The sequence below is a fragment of the Nerophis lumbriciformis genome, linkage group LG13 (assembly GCF_033978685.3).
Source record: "Nerophis lumbriciformis linkage group LG13, RoL_Nlum_v2.1, whole genome shotgun sequence".
In the NCBI taxonomy this organism is placed as follows: Eukaryota; Metazoa; Chordata; class Actinopteri; order Syngnathiformes; family Syngnathidae; genus Nerophis; species Nerophis lumbriciformis.
Window position 1 is genome coordinate 19,236,677 of NC_084560.2, and position 18,744 is coordinate 19,255,420.

General features: G+C 39.6%; 1 protein-coding gene across 3 annotated transcripts in view; it reads right to left on the minus strand.

The window, feature by feature from the left end:
• Positions 1 to 18,744, minus strand: part of LOC133613775 (protein TANC1-like) — a 256,853-nt gene that overhangs the window by 92,177 nt on the left and 145,932 nt on the right. For all 3 annotated transcript variants that reach the window (XM_061971555.1, XM_061971553.1, XM_061971554.2), the window contains exons 5-6: positions 16,795 to 16,937; positions 5,128 to 5,317 (exon numbers count right to left, since the gene is read on the minus strand). In XM_061971555.1, coding sequence (XP_061827539.1) covers positions 5,128 to 5,317; positions 16,795 to 16,937 — 333 coding nt within the window. The remainder of the gene's footprint in view (positions 1 to 5,127; positions 5,318 to 16,794; positions 16,938 to 18,744) is intronic.

Consider the following 18,744-nt stretch of genomic DNA (forward strand, 5'->3'; position numbering starts at 1 on the left):
CAGTAAAACCTTTCTTAATTAGAACAACCATATATACATGTCTGGGGTTTACATTAAACACCAATATTGTTGGTTTTTTTTTGGTTGGCATTCTCTAATGTTCTGCAGAGTGTGTGTGTGTTCTTGTATTTCTACCCTTCTTGAGACACCAAGGATAAGTACCTTCCATATGAGGAGGTGTGAACAAGTTAGGACCAAAATCATGGTCCCAATACGGAAAACTATTGCATTAATAGAGAGACAAATACTAGAGTCCGTGAACATTGCACCAAAGTCAGGATTTTTTTGTTGATTTAATGTGCATACAAAGTAAACATTGACAGGTGCAAAGGCAGCAATATATTGATTGATTGAAACTTTTATTAGTAGATTGCACAGTACAGTACATATTCCGTACAATTGACCACTAAATGGTAACACCCGAATACGTTTTTTAACTTGTTTAAGTCCGGGTCCACGTTAATCAATTCATGGTACAAATATATACAATCAGCATAATACAGTCATCACACAAGTTGATCATCAGAGTATATATATTGAATTATTTACATTATTTACAATCCGGGGGGTGGGATGTGGACGGGGTTGGGGCAGGGGGGTTTGGTTTGGTTGATATCAGCACTTCAGGCATCAACAATTATATCATCAGAGAAATGGACATTGGAACAGTGTAGTTCTGACTTGGTAGGATATGTACAGAGAGCAGTGAACATAGTGAGCTCAGAAAGCATAAGAACAAGTATATACATTTGATTATTTACAATTCGGGAGGTGGGATGTGGAAGGGGGAGGGTGTTAGTCTAGGGTTGTAGTTGCCTGGAGGTGTTCTTTTAGTGCGGTTTTGAAGGAGGATAGAGATGCACTTTCTTTTACACCTGTTGGGAGTGCATTCCATATTGATGTGGCATAGAAGGAGAATGAGTTAACACCTTTGTTAGATCTAAATCCACAGTGTCAATTTTTCTGTGTCAAGGATCATCCCTACCCAAATGAAGGAAACTGGTCACATCAACATTAGTTAAGTCAAAGGGTTGGTGACTAAGTGACGAACCAACTGGCTAGTCTCTTTTTAAATGGCGCCACTGTAGTGGTTGCTGGTTGCAGGAGTTCTGCGCTCTTGTGTGCTCTCTGTGTTCCTGATGTTTCCCTCTTGTTTTCATGTGGTTTTTGGGACTAGGCAACAATGGGTGCCACTTCCGTGATTTCTGCGGTACTTTTGGGTACTTATTTGTGGACTTTAGGATCTGCCTTAAGGGAACCTTGTGGCCATGGCCATGTTTGCACCAGAGACCAGCTGCTGCCTCTCTGCCACACCAGAGTCCGCCTGGAGAGACCAGAGGAGATGCGGAGGAGAAGACAGGGCTGCGAGGCTGGCATTGAGCTTCAGGAAAGATGAGCTTCAAGGAGCCTTTGCTGGATGAGCATATGTTGGACATTTTGGTGTCCCTGGATGGATTCTTCCTCATCGGCGCGGACTGGACATTGGTGGGCAGCTTAGGACGGAGTTGGCCCTTTTGGTCGCTTTGATGGGTGTGTTCCTGTCTTTGGCCGTGCTACCTCTCACCCAGCGTGGGTATATGAACTTGATATTGTATGTGGGTGTTGAGATGGTGTTTTTGTTTTGTTGTGTTGTTTGTCTATACATGATGCAATCATATGTGCGCATTATATATTATTTTTGCTCATTTTCTGTTTTTTTCTTGTGCTTTACTTTGTAGCTGCATGTAGAAATGGTCCCACTGAAGTGGCAGCTGGTTGCATTGGCTCTGTGCTCTTTTAAGCAATAGCGTTCAAAGAACTCCGGCTTATTAGTGATTCCCAGAGCCCAAAAAAAGTCTGCGGGCTATAGAGCATTTTCTATTCGGGCTCCAGTACTATGGAATGCCCTTCCGGTAACAATTAGAGATGCTACCTCAGTAGAAGCATTTAAGTCCCATCTTAAAACTCATTTGTATACTCTAGCCTTTAAATAGACCCCCCTTTTAGACCAGTTGATCTGCCGTTTCTTTTCTTTTCTCCTCTGCTCCCCTCTTTCTTGTGGAGGGGGCGGGGGGGGGGCACAGGTCCGGTGGCCATGGATGAAGTGCTGGCTGTCCACAGTCGGGACCCGGGGTGGACCGCTCGCCTGTGCATCGGCTGGGAACATCTCTGCGCTGCTGACCCGTCTCCGCTCGGGATGGTGTCCTGCTGGCCCCACTATGGACTGGACTCTTACTATTATGTTGGATCCACTATGGACTGGACTCTCACAATATAATGTCAGACCCACTCGACATCCATTGCATTCGGTCTCCCCTAGAGAGGGGGGGGGGTTACCCACATATGCGGTCCTCTCCAAGGTTTCTCATAGTCATTCACATCGACGTCCCACTGGGGTGAGTTTTTCCTTGCCCTTATGTGGGCTTTGTACCGAGGATGTCGTTGTGGCTTGTGCAGCCCTTTGAGACACTTGTGATTTAGGGCTATATAAATAAACATTGATTGATTGATTTCAAAGTATTTTATGCCCCTTGGGTTCTTTGATGTTTCCACTTGGATTCATATGTCTTTTTACCTTATTTTTGTGGATCTTTTAAATCTGCATTGTAACACACATAATTTTTCCATTGTGGGATAAATACACCCTGTCCTATCCTTCTAGCATAGTCCTGATAGCATGATGCTGCAGCAACACGTCAATACTTTTACCATGAGGACATCAGATGGTCATTTACTATTCGGCTTGAAGGTGTTCTCGAGTAGAAAAACCCCCTCTTGGACCACAAATATATTTCAAAGGATCCATAATTCCAACAAAGGAGCTTTAACGCAGGAAAGTCAGATTACGGTACTGTGCTTTTGAAATTCAGTCTGATTCAAACTTCAAAAGGGCAAGAACCGGTAATCGCAGTCAAGAATCTGACTGCTAGGAACAACGCATCTTTTATTTTATTTTCCCCAAGTTTCAAGTCTTGTTAAGGAGTTGGATGGGATGTTGTTTAAAAATGTCATAAAATCCTCCCAGAAAATGTATGGATTTTACACAACAAAGCCAAGGGCTATAACTGTTGTACTACTGTTTGTTTCTTTCTGACCAGCATTTAGTGTTGCCACTGGTTGTGTCTATAATTATGACAGCATACATACATTATTTATCAGTCTGCAAAGAGTTGCTCTGCGGGGTCTGAAATACTGACTCATACTAATTGTATTCTTTTAAGACTGAGGACTGCAGTATTGAACATTAGAGATGCGCGGTTTGCGGACACAACTGCAGAGTCCGCGGATAATCCGCAGGTCGGGCGGGTGACATGACGAAAAAAAATTGATTTTAAATAGATCGGGCGGGTGGCGGTTGAACCAATTCGGAAATATATATACATAGTTAAATGTTGTTACCCACATACAAAAAACGAGCAGCACTCTTTGAAACAGGCAATTATTCATCAGGCACTGCAGCACACCACACAACAGCAAAAAAAAAAAAAAAAAAAGGCAACGCCGGCAGCAAACGTGGTACACGACAAACTAAAAAAGGGAATACTAAAGACCAGGGGAAAAAAGACCAGCTATTTGCCTTGGCCAATAAGTTGCAGGTAATGTATTATTATTATTTATTTAATTTATTTTTGTTTAAATAGGGATGACATACATATGTTATTGTATAATTTAAGTTTGTGCGCGTGATTGACAGCCTAAGGTTTATGAGGCACATTTTTTTTTAATTTTTTAATTTCAACTTAAAAACGTATGAGCCTATGCCTACAACATAGGCTATGTGTTTATCTTTATTTTCCTGCCTGTCGTTGACAATGGAGATTGTCTGATATTTTGTCATGGCTGCAGATCAATCAATAAAGGTTCATCTTTGTCGCAAAATTGTTCACTGTTTCACTGTGCACCCCGCCCTTGTCCCTATTTGAGCATTATAACGTTAACAAGTTAATATTCATTGAAATAAATTCAGAACATTTTTTTTACCTAACGAAAATATAGGCCTAGTCTTTCTAAAACATTTTTCTAACTTCTTAAAAGCATTGTTCTGCTTGCTGCAACTGCGCACACAAAGTGTGAGGAACGCACTCCTGATCTGAGGGCATTGGCAACAATAGTCAATACTTTCTTAATGGAAATGACAATAATACTATAATAATGATAAATAATATTATCATGCATTAATATCTCTTAGCCACTAATGCGTGGCCAAGAGATATTAATGCGTGGCACGCGTTGAATGTCTCTGCTACATTGGATCAGTCTCCTTTCTTTAACAGGCAAAAGCTTTCTAACCTCACTAATGCCTTGCATCGTCTATATTAGATATATAACAACGGGCGGGTGGCGGGTGGGTGTAGATTTGATAAAATGTTAGTTCGGGTGGATGGCGGGTGGATGACGACTTTTGTGATGCGGTTGCGGATGAAATAATTGCCTATCCGCGGATCTCTATTGAACATACAAACTGTTGTGTTATGGAGTATCCATAAACGTGGATGCATATGCAAAAGTGCAATATACTTGTCTGTACAGTAATGTATTTATTTATATCTGCACCTTATTGCTCTTTTAAACTGCACTGCAACGAGCTAATGCAACAACATGTTGTTCTTATCTTTATGACAATAAAAAGGCAGTCTAAGTCTTAGTATATCTTTGTGGCGCATTTGTTTGTTCTGTAGAATTACTATCCACCCAAAAAATATTATAAACCACTGTCTGTGCCAAATTGAGTAAAGGGTATTTTAGGAATCAGACATTTCTGAGATTTTTTACAATGGGGATGGATGGTCACTGAACAATTAACAATTACTTAAAACAGGAACCAGAAAAGCAGTACCGACTATCTTCCTAGATTTATTGTTCGGTATATAAGCCAAAAACAACAATGCAAGGTCATCAGTTTGTCATAATGGCAGTTTTTTAAATTTGCAACGACTGTCTGGCAATACTTTTTGTTGTTGCTCTTTGCTACAAGACAGACATCTAACCAACACTATTAAAACACAGGGCCGAGTTCAGTCTATACAAAATACAGAGCTCATTATCAGAATTTCTAGCATGGTTTCTAATAAAGAACCACAGGTATTTTATAGTATGACTGTGTCAACGTAATTTGTTATAAAATACATTCTAAAGACCGTCCCTTACCTATTATTCCACTGTCCTTACTCTCCAGCGTGGAGGTGGGGCTGGTGATTGTTCCACAAGGGCTGGCGCGACTGAGAGGGGGGCGGCTTGTGGTGCTGTTGAGTGTGGAACACGGGCTGTCCGTGCAGGGCGACGCGGTGCTGCTGGTTAGTGTAGAACTGGGGCTGATGCCCTGGTTTGTCATACAGCACTGGGGAGAAGACAGAGATAAGAGTTGAAACGGGTGTGTGGAACTGTTAAGTAATAAAGTGTAGGGCAGACATGGGCAGTTATTTTGACTCAGGGGGGCCACATTGGTTGGTAAAAATGCATCTGGGGCCGGTGTATGTATGTATTTACATATACTGTATATCATGCCATATATACACAGTATGTGCATGTGTATACTGTGTATTGATATATATATATATATATATATATATATATATATATATATATATATATATATATATATATATATATATATATATATATACATACACACAAAACCCAAAAGTTGGCACGTTGTGTAAATGGTAAATAACAACAGAATACAATGATTTGCAAATCTTTCTCAACTTATATTCAATTGAATAGACTGCAAAGACAAGATACTTAACGTTCGAACTGGAAAACGTTATTTTTTTGCAAATATTAGCTCATTTGGAATTTTATCCTTGCAACATGTTACAAAAAAGCTGGCACAAGTGGCAAAAAAGGCTGAGAGAGTTGAGGAATGCTCATCAAACACTTATTTGGAACATCCCACAGGTGAACAGGCTAATTGGGAACAGGTGGGTGCCATGATTGGGTATAAAAGCAGCTTCCATGAAAAGCTCAGCCATTCACAAACAAGGATGGGGCGGGGATCACCACTTTGTCAACAAATGCGTGAGCTAATTGTCCAACAGTTTAAGAACAACATTTCTCAACTAGCTATTGCAAGGAATTTAGGGATTTCACCATCTACGGTTCGTAATATCATCAAAAGGTTCCGAGAATCTGAAGAAATCACTGCACGTAAGCGGCTAAGCCCATGACCTTGGATCCCTCAGGCGGTACTGCATCAAAAAGCGACATCAGTGTGTAAAGGATATCACCACATGGGCTCAGGTACACTTCAGAAAACCACTGTCAGTAACTAAAGTTTGTCGCTACATCTGTAAGTGCAAGTTAAAACTGTACTATGCAAAGCCAAAGCCATTTATCAACAACACCCAGAAATGCCTTCGGCTTCGCTGATCCTGAGCTCATCTAAGATGGACTGATGCAAAGTGGAAAAATGTTCTGTGGTTTGACGAGTCCACATTTCAAATTGTTTTTGGAAACTGTGGATGTTGTGTCCTCCGGACCAAAGAGGAAAAGAACCATCCGGATTGTTATAGGCGCAAAGTTGAAAAGCCAGCATCTGTGATGGTATGGGGGTGTATTAGTGCCCAAGGCATGGGTAACTTACACATCTGTGAAGGCACCAATAATGCTGGAAGGTACATACAGGTTTTGGAGCAACATATGTTGCCATCCAAGCAACGTTATCATGGACGCCCCTGCTTATTTCAACAAGACAATGCCAAGCCACGTGTTACAACAGCATGGCTTAGTAGTAAATGAGTGCGGGTACTAGACTGGCCTGCCTGTAGTCCAGATCTGTCTCCCATTGAAAATGTGTGGCGCATTATGAGGCCTAAAATACCACAACAGCTTAAGTTGTAAAACTTAAGCTGTTGGGGGAAAGAATTCCACCTGAAAAGCTTCAAAAATGTGTCTCCTCAGTTCCCAAACGTTTACTCAGTGTTGTTAAAATTAAAGGCCATGTAACACAGTGGTAAAAATGCCCCTGTGACAACTTTTTTGCAATGTGATGCTGCCATTAAATTCTAAGTTAATGATTATTTGCAAAAAATAATTACGTTTCTCAGTTCGAACATTAAATGTCTTGTCTCTGCAGTCTATTCAATTGAATATAGGTTGAAAAGAATTTGCAAATCATCGTATTCTGTTTGCATTTACCATTTACGCAACGTGCCAACTTCACTGGTTTTGGGTTTTTTATATATACATATGTATATACATATATATGTATGTATGTATATATACATATACTGTATGTATGTATATATATACATACATGTATATATACATATACTGTATGTATGTATATATATACATACATGTATATATGTATATATGTACATACACAGTATACACACACACACACGCACATATTGTGTGTATATATATGGCATGATAACAGCAGGATATTTCTGTGTAACAGAGGAGTGACTGACTGATAATCATGTGACAATATTCAGCGGTCTTATTCTTCTATTTCTAATTTTTAACATGACACCGCAGGTTTGTCTGTGTCTAATGTTTTTTTTACACAATATTCTAGCTGTAAAGTGTGTCACGCATTCTGCTCTATGTGTGCTTGGTTCACTTCTTTAAGGAACACTTTAAACATGTGTAAGTTGTCTAGCATTAGTGAAAGAAATTCCTAAAATGTTGCATAAAAAGGTAAAAGTAGGGATGTCCGATAATGGCTTTTTGCCGATATCTGATATTCCGATATTGACCAAACACTTAATTACCAATACCGATATCAACCGATATATACAGTCGTGGAATTAATACACTATTATGCCTAATTTGGACAACCAGGTATGGTGAAGATAAGGTCCTTTTAAAAAAAAATAAAAAAATAAAATAAGATAAATAAATTTAAAAAAAATTCTTGAATAAAAAAAAAAGTAAAACAATATAAAAACAGTTACATATAAACTAGTAATTAATGAAAATGAGTAAAATTAACTGTTAAAGGTTAGTACTATTAGTGGACCAGCAGCACGCACAATCATGTGTGCTTACGGACTGTATCCCTTGCAAACTGTATTGATATATATTGATATATAATGTAGGAACCAGAATATTAATAACAGAAAGAAACAACCCTTTTGTGTGAATGAGTGTAAATGGGGGAGGGAGGTTTTTTGGGTTGGTGTATTAATTGTAAGTGAATCTTGTGTTTTTTATGTTGATTTAATACAAAAAAAACCCCCAAAAAAACCAAAAAAACAAACCCCGATACCGATAATAAAAAACCGATACAGATATTTTCCGATATTACATTTTAAAGCATTTATCGCTAGGTAAAAGCCAAACACACAATACAAAAACTCACAATATGACTAACAGAATGCTAAACATATGATAGACCACCTCAAAAAACTAAAGGGAATGTTGAATAAAAGAATGTACATGGAAATAAAAAGTGTAGGATTTGCCTTAATATTGAATGATAAAACACTGAATATTAAGAACATCCACATCGCTTTTCGTTTTACTTCCCAGAATACTGGAATACTCTCTATAGTTCAAGACTTAGGGTAATTTGAAAATGCACTGTACATTGCATTGGCGGCTCCAGTCTCGATGGTAAAGGTTAAAAAACAATTATTTGGAGACGTCCGGTGGGTCGGGTTGAAAAGCTTAACGGGCGGGCCGTAATTTGCCCATGTCTGGTGTCGGGGCTCAATTCTATCACCGAGGAATGAAGCATGGTGCTCGTAGTCCAAATAAACTCTGCTATTGGTTTGGACTAGGTGTCAACATTGACATGTACATATACCAAATATGTCATTGACTCAAGACAAGGTTGTGAAGGGAGGTGTGAGCTTGAAAAATAATAATTGCTTTATCATGCAGCATTAAAAAAAAGCCTTAGTATGCAGCTTCAGACAGGACAAACCCATAACTATAACACTAAAGGGTGCAAATATATGCAGCCCAATGCAGCAGTGGAGGAAAATCACAGCATTTATGATTTTGATGCAGATGAAAATGAGGAGAGCAACATTTTTCGTCTTGTTTCACCTCATCTATTATTAATATGACGGAGTCATTTTACAAATACTGTAAATACAAACAAAATATCTTCTTTGGGCATAAATTATGAAACACTGTACATGCACAGTGATTAAAGTCAGTGATGTCCAAAGTGCGGCCCGCAGGTCATTTTTTTAACGGCCCCACGGCACATTCTAAAAATAGGATTAAAAAAATTAAAAACATAAACAGTGGTATGAAACAGCAAACAGGTGAAATGAAACAAGGACATGTTGCAATGTTTACTCTAATAACACAAAGCTGCCATGCAGGCTGTTTCTTTCTTTAAAAACATAATACTGAATCAAAATCAATGTCATTATGACTTATTGACCTATTCAAGGCTCCAATTACGTCACATTAAATATTCCACTCTGAGATATTCTTTGGGAAAAATGTTGCATATTTTGTGTTTGCTATATAAAAAACAAAGCTGTTTTTTTTTAAAGAAGGGCCTCAAACGAACAAACAAAAAACATAAACAACAATAAAACTTAGAATTGACGGATAGATCTGAAGATTATCTCGAGATTATTGTGTTAAAAGTAAACAGTAGAAAAAATGTATAATGTATTTTTTAACACTTTAATGAGTAGGACCCTTTTGGATCTCCAATCATTTTAGTGTGATTTTTTTTTTTTTTTTTTAAGTGTCATTGCTCAAAAAGTAATAATGAATTAAAATCAATGTTGTTATGAGTTATTGACCTTTTTAAGGCTCTAATTATTATAACATCTCAAATATTCCACTTAAAAATGTTATTGGGTGAAAATATTGCATATTTTGTGTTTTTTCCATTAAAAAACTGGGTTTTCTTTGACAAAAAGAGCATACAGCTTAAATCTTTAAAAACTTTGTATTGACAGAGAGATAGATCTCATGTTGATCGAGAGATTTAAACCTTGAATAATAATAAAAATAATAATACTGAATAATGACACATTTTTTATATTTTTTTGACCAAAACCCTTTGGGGTCCCCAGGATCAAGCCTGAGTGGAAGCCTAAATGTATATTTTTTATACATATATTGTATTTTTCTTTTTTTTTAAATAAAAAATATCAAAATGGCCCCCGCTTGCTTTGATTTTTCAGTGTGCGGCCCTCAGTGGAAAAAGTTTGGACATCCCTGGTTTAAGTGGACATTTGCTGTGTAACACTCTTGAAGACAATCTAAAATGAAAATGTAGATGGAGTCGTTCAACAAAACAAGAAGGATCCCAGAATAAGGACAAAGAAAAAATGAAGAAACTAAAACAAAAAATCTAAAATATTGTTACAAACTATGTGGACGTATATATATATATATATATATATATATATATATATATATATATATATATATATATATATATATATATATATATATCTCCTCATTCAATGTGTTTTCTTTATTTTCATGACTATTTACATTGTAGATTGTTACATCAAAACTATGAATGAACACATGTGGAGTTATGTACTTAACAAAAAAAAAGGTGAAATAACTGAAAACATGTTTTATATTCTACTTTCTTCAAAATAGCCACCCTTTGCTCTGATTACTTTTTCGCACACTCTTGGCATTCTCTCAATGAGCTTCAAGAGGTAGTCACCTGAAAGGGTTTTTACTTCACAGGTGTGCTTGAAGCTCATCGAGAGAATGCCAATTATTAAGTATTGTGGACGATTTTTGAATGCATTTTTAAAGTGATTTAGAGGTAGAATTGATTGCCATCGCTAGCCACCTAGACAAGCCGATTTGTATATGTTAGAAAGCGAAAAAAAACAAAAACAAAAAAAACTTTTGCCTTCTTATCTCTCTTAAAAAAACAACAACAAAAAAACTTTTGCCTTCTTATCTCTCTTATGGATTGTGAATGATAGGCCAAATTCCCCCAAAAATGCAATTACCCATTTCCTACCACTTGTCCCGCCTGATGGGGGAAATTTAGCGTTGCCAATCAACCTATCCCCAGGTGCATGTCTTTGGAGGTGGGAGGAAGCCGGAGTACCCGGAGGGAACCCACGCAGTCACGGGGAGAACATGCAAACTCCACATGCTAAAACATTATGTTTACAATTCTAGATTGTTTGGCAATTGTTTCTTCTTTGCTCATCTTCAGAACACAAGTGAACCAGAAAGTATGGGCTAAATGTAAACGTAAATGTTCTGCAGCTCTAGCAACCAAGTTTTAAAACCGTGATGAGGTGGCGACTTGTCCAAGGTGTACCCCGCCTTCCGCCCGAAAGCAGCTGAGATAGGCTCCAGCACCTCCTGCGACCCCAAAAGGGACAAGCGGTAGAAAATGGATGGATGGATGGACCTAAAAAAAACAGGCTTTTATTCGATATTTGATAAATGGTTGTTTGGCTACAATTAGGGCTGGGCGATATGGACGAAAAAGTTTATCTCGATATATTTTTACTTAAAGGGGAACATTATCACCAGACCTATGTAAGCGTCAATATATACCTTGATGTTGCAGAAAAAAGACCATATATTTTTTTAACCGATTTCCGAACTCTAAATGGGTGAATTTTGGCGAATTAAACGCCTTTCTATTATTCGCTCTCGGAGCGATGACGTCACAACGTGACGTCACATCGGGAAGCAATCCGCCATTTTCTCACTTTCGTTGGTGTGTTGTCGGAGGGTATAACAACACGAACAGGGACGGATTCAAGTTGCACCAGTGGCACAAAGATGCGAAAGTGGCAAGAAATTGGACGAAATTTGTTCAAAATACGAGGCTGTGGGGAAAGCCGACGAAATGGTCAGTCGTTTGTTCCGCACACTTTACCGACGAAAGCTATGCTACGACAGAGATGGCAAGAATGTGTGGATATCCTGCGACACTCAAAGCAGATGCTGACATCAACTCCAAAACTGGACAGATCAGCTTTCAGGAAAAGAGAGCAGATGAGGGTATGTCTACAGAATATATTCATTGATGAAAACTTTATTCATTACTCGCGGTTTTACGTAAATTATTATACATAAACTGTGTTTACCAATAATTAAGGTTAAAAACATTTATTTTTTTCAATCATTCGAGTACATTCGGGTAGTCTTGTGCAATGCAGTATTTTGTGTCTATTTAGGTATGGTTAACCTGAGTGCTGAAATCTTGGAAAAATATATGTTCTTATCGTGCCTAAAATGGGCTGTCTGCACTCTCAAAGTGCATGTTGTTGCCAAATGTATTTCATATGCTGTAAACCTAGTTCATAGTTGTTAGTTTCCTTTAATGCCAAACAAACACATACCAATCGTTGGTTAGAAGGCGATCGCCGAATTCGTCCTCGCTTTCTCCCGTGTCGCTGGCTGTCGTGTCGTTTTCGTCGGTTTCGCTTACGGTTCAAACCGATACGGCTCAATAGCTTCAGTTTCTTCTTCAATTTCGTTTTCGCTACCTGCCTCCACACTACAACCATCCGTTTCAATACATTCGTAATCTGTTGAATCGCTTAAGCCGCTAAAATCCGAGTCTGAATCCGAGCTAATGTCGCTATATCTTGCTGTTCTATCCGCCATGTTTGTTTGTATTGGCATCACTGTGTGACGTCACAGGAAAATGGACGGGTGTATATAACGATGGTTAAAATCAGGCACTTTGAAGCTTTTTTTAGGGATATTGCGTGATGGGTAAAATTTTGAAAAAAACTTAGAAAAATAAAATAAGCCACTGGGAACTGATTTTTAATGGTTTTAACCCTTCTGAAATTGTGATAATGTTCCCCTTTAAACTCGATATTCGATATACATCTCGATATATTTTCCGGTGAAAGTATACATATAAATATATTCATTTTTGAGAGAAATTCACTGAAATTTAAGTGAATGACAAGTGTACTATAAACAGTCAGTGGCACTTTTACTAACCCAGTTAGTCAAGATGGGTAATAACAGCACAGAAAATAAACTGTTTAAGTAGCACAGAATTACATAACATAAAAAAGAAAAATATTCTTTCTACCTAAAATAAATATCATAGCTGTGCAAATAATACAAAATGTATCAAACTCAGATAAAAAATACATTTGCAGGCAGGCACCTTTTTAATTCCCAGTGGACGATGTAATGGACTGTCACACACACGTACGGTTCTGGTCAGCGCCAAGTAAGTGACTTGACTTACTTGTGCGGCTATGATCTTCCTCACTTCGACATACATTTTTGGCAGAATTTGGAAACTGGAGAACAGTTTGGATTTGGGCTTACATGGTAAAACAACTCAAATTAATGTATTATTCAGACGCATACATGTGGCCAAGTACCGTATTTTTCGGACTATAAGTCGCAGTTTTTTTCATAGTTTGGCCGGGGGTGCGACTTATACTCAGGAGCGACTTGTGTGAAATTACTAACACATTACCGTAAAATATCAAATAATATTATTTAGCTCATTCTCGTAAGAGACTAGATGTATAAGATTTCATGGGATTTAGCGATTAGGAGTGACAGATTGTTTGGTAAACGTATAGCATGTTCTATATGTTATAGTTATTTGAATGACTCTTACCATAATATGTTACGTTAACATACCAGGCACGTTCTCAGTTGGTTATTTATGCCTCATATAACGTACACTTATTCAGCCTGTTCACTATTCTTTATATATTTTAAATTGCCTTTCAAATGTCTATTCTTGGTGTTGGCTTTTATCAAATACATTTCCCCCAAAAATGAGACTTATACTCCAGTGCGACTTATATATGTTTTTTTCCTTCTGTGTTATGCATTTTCGGCCGGTGCGACTTATACTCCGGAGCGACTTATAGTCCGAAAAATACGGTAGACACATTGTGGGTTAACTGGACGTGGTCTACATCGCTAAAAGAAACATCTAAGTAAGAGAATCCTTCTGCCATCTTCCACTAGTTTTTTAATATATAAATCGCCCGCTTGAATATTCCCTATTTCTTTTCTCCGACTGTCTTGTCGTCATTTGGGATGTCTGTTGTGATTTCCTTTCCTGGTTCCATGACTCGCCTTATCTTGCCTCTGATTGGCCTGTCCCTAATGTTTTGCCCTAAACTCATCATAGTAAACAACCAACCAATCATGGATGTTCTTATACGTGCAAGCACGTCTTGGAAGGAGGAAGGGGAGGGGTTTAGTAGTCCATAGAGTTTTGCAAGGCAGTGGTAAGCGTGGGAGAGAACAAGGAACACAACAAATAAGCGTTGTTTGATCATTTTAACGTGAAATAAATTATATTGATATTACAATATTTTCTTAATACATATCTTGTTTAAAAATATATTGATACATCTTACAAACTCGATATATCGCCCAGCCCTAGCTACAATGTTTGAACTGCACGAACATATTATCACCATGTGTTAAAAAAGTCCAAATTGTTTTTACTTGCTAAGCAAGATGGAGCTAATCTCATGGTCACTCAATGCTATTATATCCATATTGGTGTATGTATACTGACTTGTCATTATCATCCATTATCATACGTTATACTTGTTGGGGACGGCACTGCCGCGGTTGGGAGAGTGGCCGTGCCAGTAACCTGAGGGTTCCTGGTTCAATTCCCACCTTCTACCAACCTCGTCACGGCCGTTGTGTCCTTGAGCAAGATACTTCAACCTTGCTCCTGATGGGTCGTGGTTAGGGCCTTGAATGGCAGCTCCCGCCATCAGTGTGTGTGTGAATGGGTGAATGTGGAAATAGTGTCAAAGCACCTTGAAAGTAGAAAAGTATAACCCATTTACCACTGTTCTGAAATTGTCATGTATCCATCAAATCTGCTGTTGAAACTTGGACTATACAACCAACATATACGTATAACCAACATATATAGCCAACGTGTGTTCCAACTATCGTGGGATTCCACTCCTCAGCCTTCCTGGTAAGGTTTATTCAGGTGTACTGGAGAGGAGGCTACGCCGGATAGTCAAACTTCGGATTCAGGAGGAACAGTATGGTCTTCGTCTTGGTCGTGGAACTGTGGACGAGCTCTATACTCTCGGCAGGGTCCTTGATGGTGCATGGGAGTTTGCCCAACCAGTCTACATGTGCTTTGTGGACTTGGAGAAGGCATTCGACCGTGTCCCTCGGGAAGTCCTGTGGGGAGTGCTCAGAGAGTATGGGGCATCGGACTGTCTGATTGTGACGGTCCGCTCCCTGTACGATCAGTGTCAGAGCTTGGTCCGCATTGCCGGCAGTAAGTCGGACATGTTTCCAGTGAGGGTTGGACTCCGCCAAGGCTGCCCTTTGTCACCGATTCTGTTCATAACTTTTATGGACAGAATTTCTAGGCGCAGTCAAGGTGTTGAGGGGATCCGGTTTGGTGGCTGCAGGATTAGGTCTCTACTTTTTGGAAATTATGTGGTCCTGATGGCTTCATCTGGCCAGGATCTTCAGCTCTCACTGGATAGATTCGCAGCCGAGTGTGAAGCGACTGGGATGAGAATCAGCACCTCAAAGTCCGAGTCCATGGTTCTTGCCCGGAAAAGGGTGGAGTGCCATCTCCGGGTTGGGGAGGAGACCCTGCCCCAAGTGGAGGAGTTCAAGTACCTTGGAGTCTTGTTTACAGGGAAGAGTGGATTGTGAGATCGACAGGCGGATCGGTGCGGCGTCTTCAGTAATGCGGACGCTGTATCGATCCGTTGTGGTGAAGAAGGAGCTGAGCCGGAAGGCAAAGCTTTCAATTTACCGGTCGATCTATGTTCCCATCCTCACCTATGGTCATGAGCTTTGGGTTATGACCGAAAGGACAAGATCACTGGTACAAGCGGCTGAAATGAGTTTCCTCCGCCGGGTGGTGTGTCTCTCCCTTAGAGATAGGGTGAGAAGCTCTGTCATCCGGAAAGAGCTCAGAGTAAAGCCGCTGCTCCTCCACATGGAGAGGAGCCAGATGAGGTGGTTCAGGCATCTGGTCAGGATGCCACCCGAACACCTCCCTAGGGAAGTGTTTCGGGCACGTCCGACCGGTAGGAGGCCACGGGGAAGACCCAGGACACGTTGGGAAGACTATGTCTCCCGGCTGGCCTGGGAACGTTTCGGGAAGTGGCTGGGGAGAGGGAAGGCTGGGCTTCCCTACTTAGGCTGCTGCCCCCGCGACCCGACCTCGGATAAGCGTAAGAAGATGGATGGATATAACCAACATAAAAGTTGATTGTGAATTAAGGGCGGGACATGGATAAGCATTCTTGCTTTTTTCCCCGGATCCCTTGCCGTGGCATGTCTGTCAAACTACAAAGAGTGATGAAGTGTTGCTATTTATGTCTGTCTGCCGAAATAAATCAATTCATTCATTGAAGCTTGGCAACAATATGCGACAGTAAAATCTTTTAAGTTCTGCCAGGAAACATCCACTCATATCTTATGTCAATATACATCAAAACAGTTTAGAGCAAAGTAAGACCTCTCTCATACTCCAAACATTAAAGAGCACCATGCTGGACTTTGCTTCTCACGCAACTCTTAATTGTCGAAGCTAAACAAAGTGAAGCACCAAACATAAGTCTATTTCTGGTAGTGGGCTCAGACACTGTTGTTGAATACACAGGAGCCCCTGGGACAGCACTCAAGTTACCGACGCACACACTGGAAAGCTGGTACTGGAAGAAAGCAACATGCAGACGAATACAATACAAACTGTTATTTTCTGGGGTCGGACTTACATTCTCATCAAAAAATAACGCAAAGCTGGGTTCAACCAAAAAAATAGTAATCATCCAAACCTCCGAAAAGACTGCTACAAGTCCTCCACTGTCATCCTCACTATCGCTTTATCTGTGTGCTGCAGCAGGGCATGCAGCTGCTGTCAGAGCGAGGAGGAGGAGTTGGTGAAAATCAAAATACCTTCTTTTCATTCTTGTCGTCCATGGGTATGCGCGCCGAACTCGGGATGCCTTCTCCCAGTAAGAAGCCCAGCCTTGTCATCAGTTCCTGTGTGGCTGGGGAGGAGGAGGAGGAGGAGTTTGGCTGTTTCTCCGCGTGCAGCTCTAGAGGGCAGACAGATAAGCTCAACGTTAGGGGTTCCATCCCCTCTCTCCACGGGAGGAACTGAACTCTGCTTGTGAAAGCTGTGTCATGCCAGTGCGGTTCAGGTGTTGCAGAACAGCAAGGGGTTGAGTGCGTATTTTTTTTTGCAACCCTCTTCGATGACAAATTACTAGGCTCTCTCCTCGTTTACTGCACTCACATAAAACGTCTCCTCTGAACATCAATGAGTGGACACAGGTTTGCACCAACACAGTGTGTATTAAAAAAAGTCCTTTAAAGGAAATTTATCTTGAAATGAGGTGCTGAAACGACACCAATTAAAATTCCTGAACCAGTTTCCTAAATTTAGGGTTGGTACACAACCCTATTTTGGGGTTGTAAAAGTACAAAACTCAAAATCAGTGAAGTTGGCACATTGTGTAAATCACAAATAAAAACAAAATACAATGATTAGCAAATCCTTTTCAACTTATATTCAATTGAATAGACTGCAAAGACAAGATATTTAATGTTCCAACTGAGAAACTCTTTTTTTTTTTTTGGCTAATAATCATAAACTTAGAATTTAATGGCAGCAACACATTGCAAAAAAGTTGTCACAGGGGCATTTTTACCACTGTTACATGGCCTTTCCTTTTAACAACACTCAGTAAACGTTTGGGAACTGAGGAGACACATTTTTGAAGCTTTTCAGGAGGAATTCTTTCCCATTCTTGCTTGATGTACAGCTTAAGTTGTTCAACAGTCCGGGGTCTCTGTTGTCGTATTTTAGGCTTCATAATGCGCCACACATTTTCAATGGGAGACAGGTCTGGACTACAGGCAGGCCAGTCTAGTACCCGCACTCTTTTACTACGAAGCCACGCTGTTGTAACACGTGGCTTGGCATTGTCTTGCTGAAATAAGCAGGGGCGTCCATGATAACGTTGCTTGGATGGCCAACATACGTTGCTCCAAAACCTGTATGTACCCTTCAGCATTAATGGTGCCTTCACAGATGTGTAAGTTACCCATGCCTTGGGCAATAATACACCCCCATACCATCACAGATGCTGGCTTTTCAACTTTGCGCCTATAACAGTCCGGATGGTTCTTTTCCTCTTTGTTCACAGTTTCCAAAAACAAAAACAAACAGGCCAGTCTAGTACCCGCACTCTTTTACTATTTACACAACCTGCCCACTTCACTGGTTTTGGGTTTTGCATTATACTATTTGTGTTTTATAGACATACTGTATATGCAATCTTATTACAAAAGATGATGATTCCAGGACTAGTAACAAACTTGAAGTAAATCCATTTTGCCGTGATGTCCTCTATGGAAGGGAAGTGACGACTATTACTGTATGTGTGACAAACTATGCAACCAACAAAACTGCTTAGCTTTTGGTTTCTAATATAGTACTGTACTTCAGTGTTGGTGCTTGAAAGTGAAGACTACCCAAGGTCTGGGTGAAGAAAATTGGTGTCAGGGTTAGGAATGTATATTGATAGGATTTTATTGATAGCAGTATTTATCAGTACTCTCTTTGCTACTACAAATAATTGGTGTGAATAAAGATGTAAAAACATTCATTTTCTTATGAACATTTTTACTAGCACAAGAGGTTAACATCATGTAACATCTCACTGCAAGGAAGTATTTGATCAACACCTGCTTTTTAAGTGTTAGAAAAGTCAACTATAAGTTTGCAGTGCAAGTTGCAATGCAGTTATGTCATTATCTTGTAAAGATCCATCACTGTGTTTGAAATAATATTGATGTGTGGCATTCATGTGGAGAGCACAGACCTTTTACATATCATAT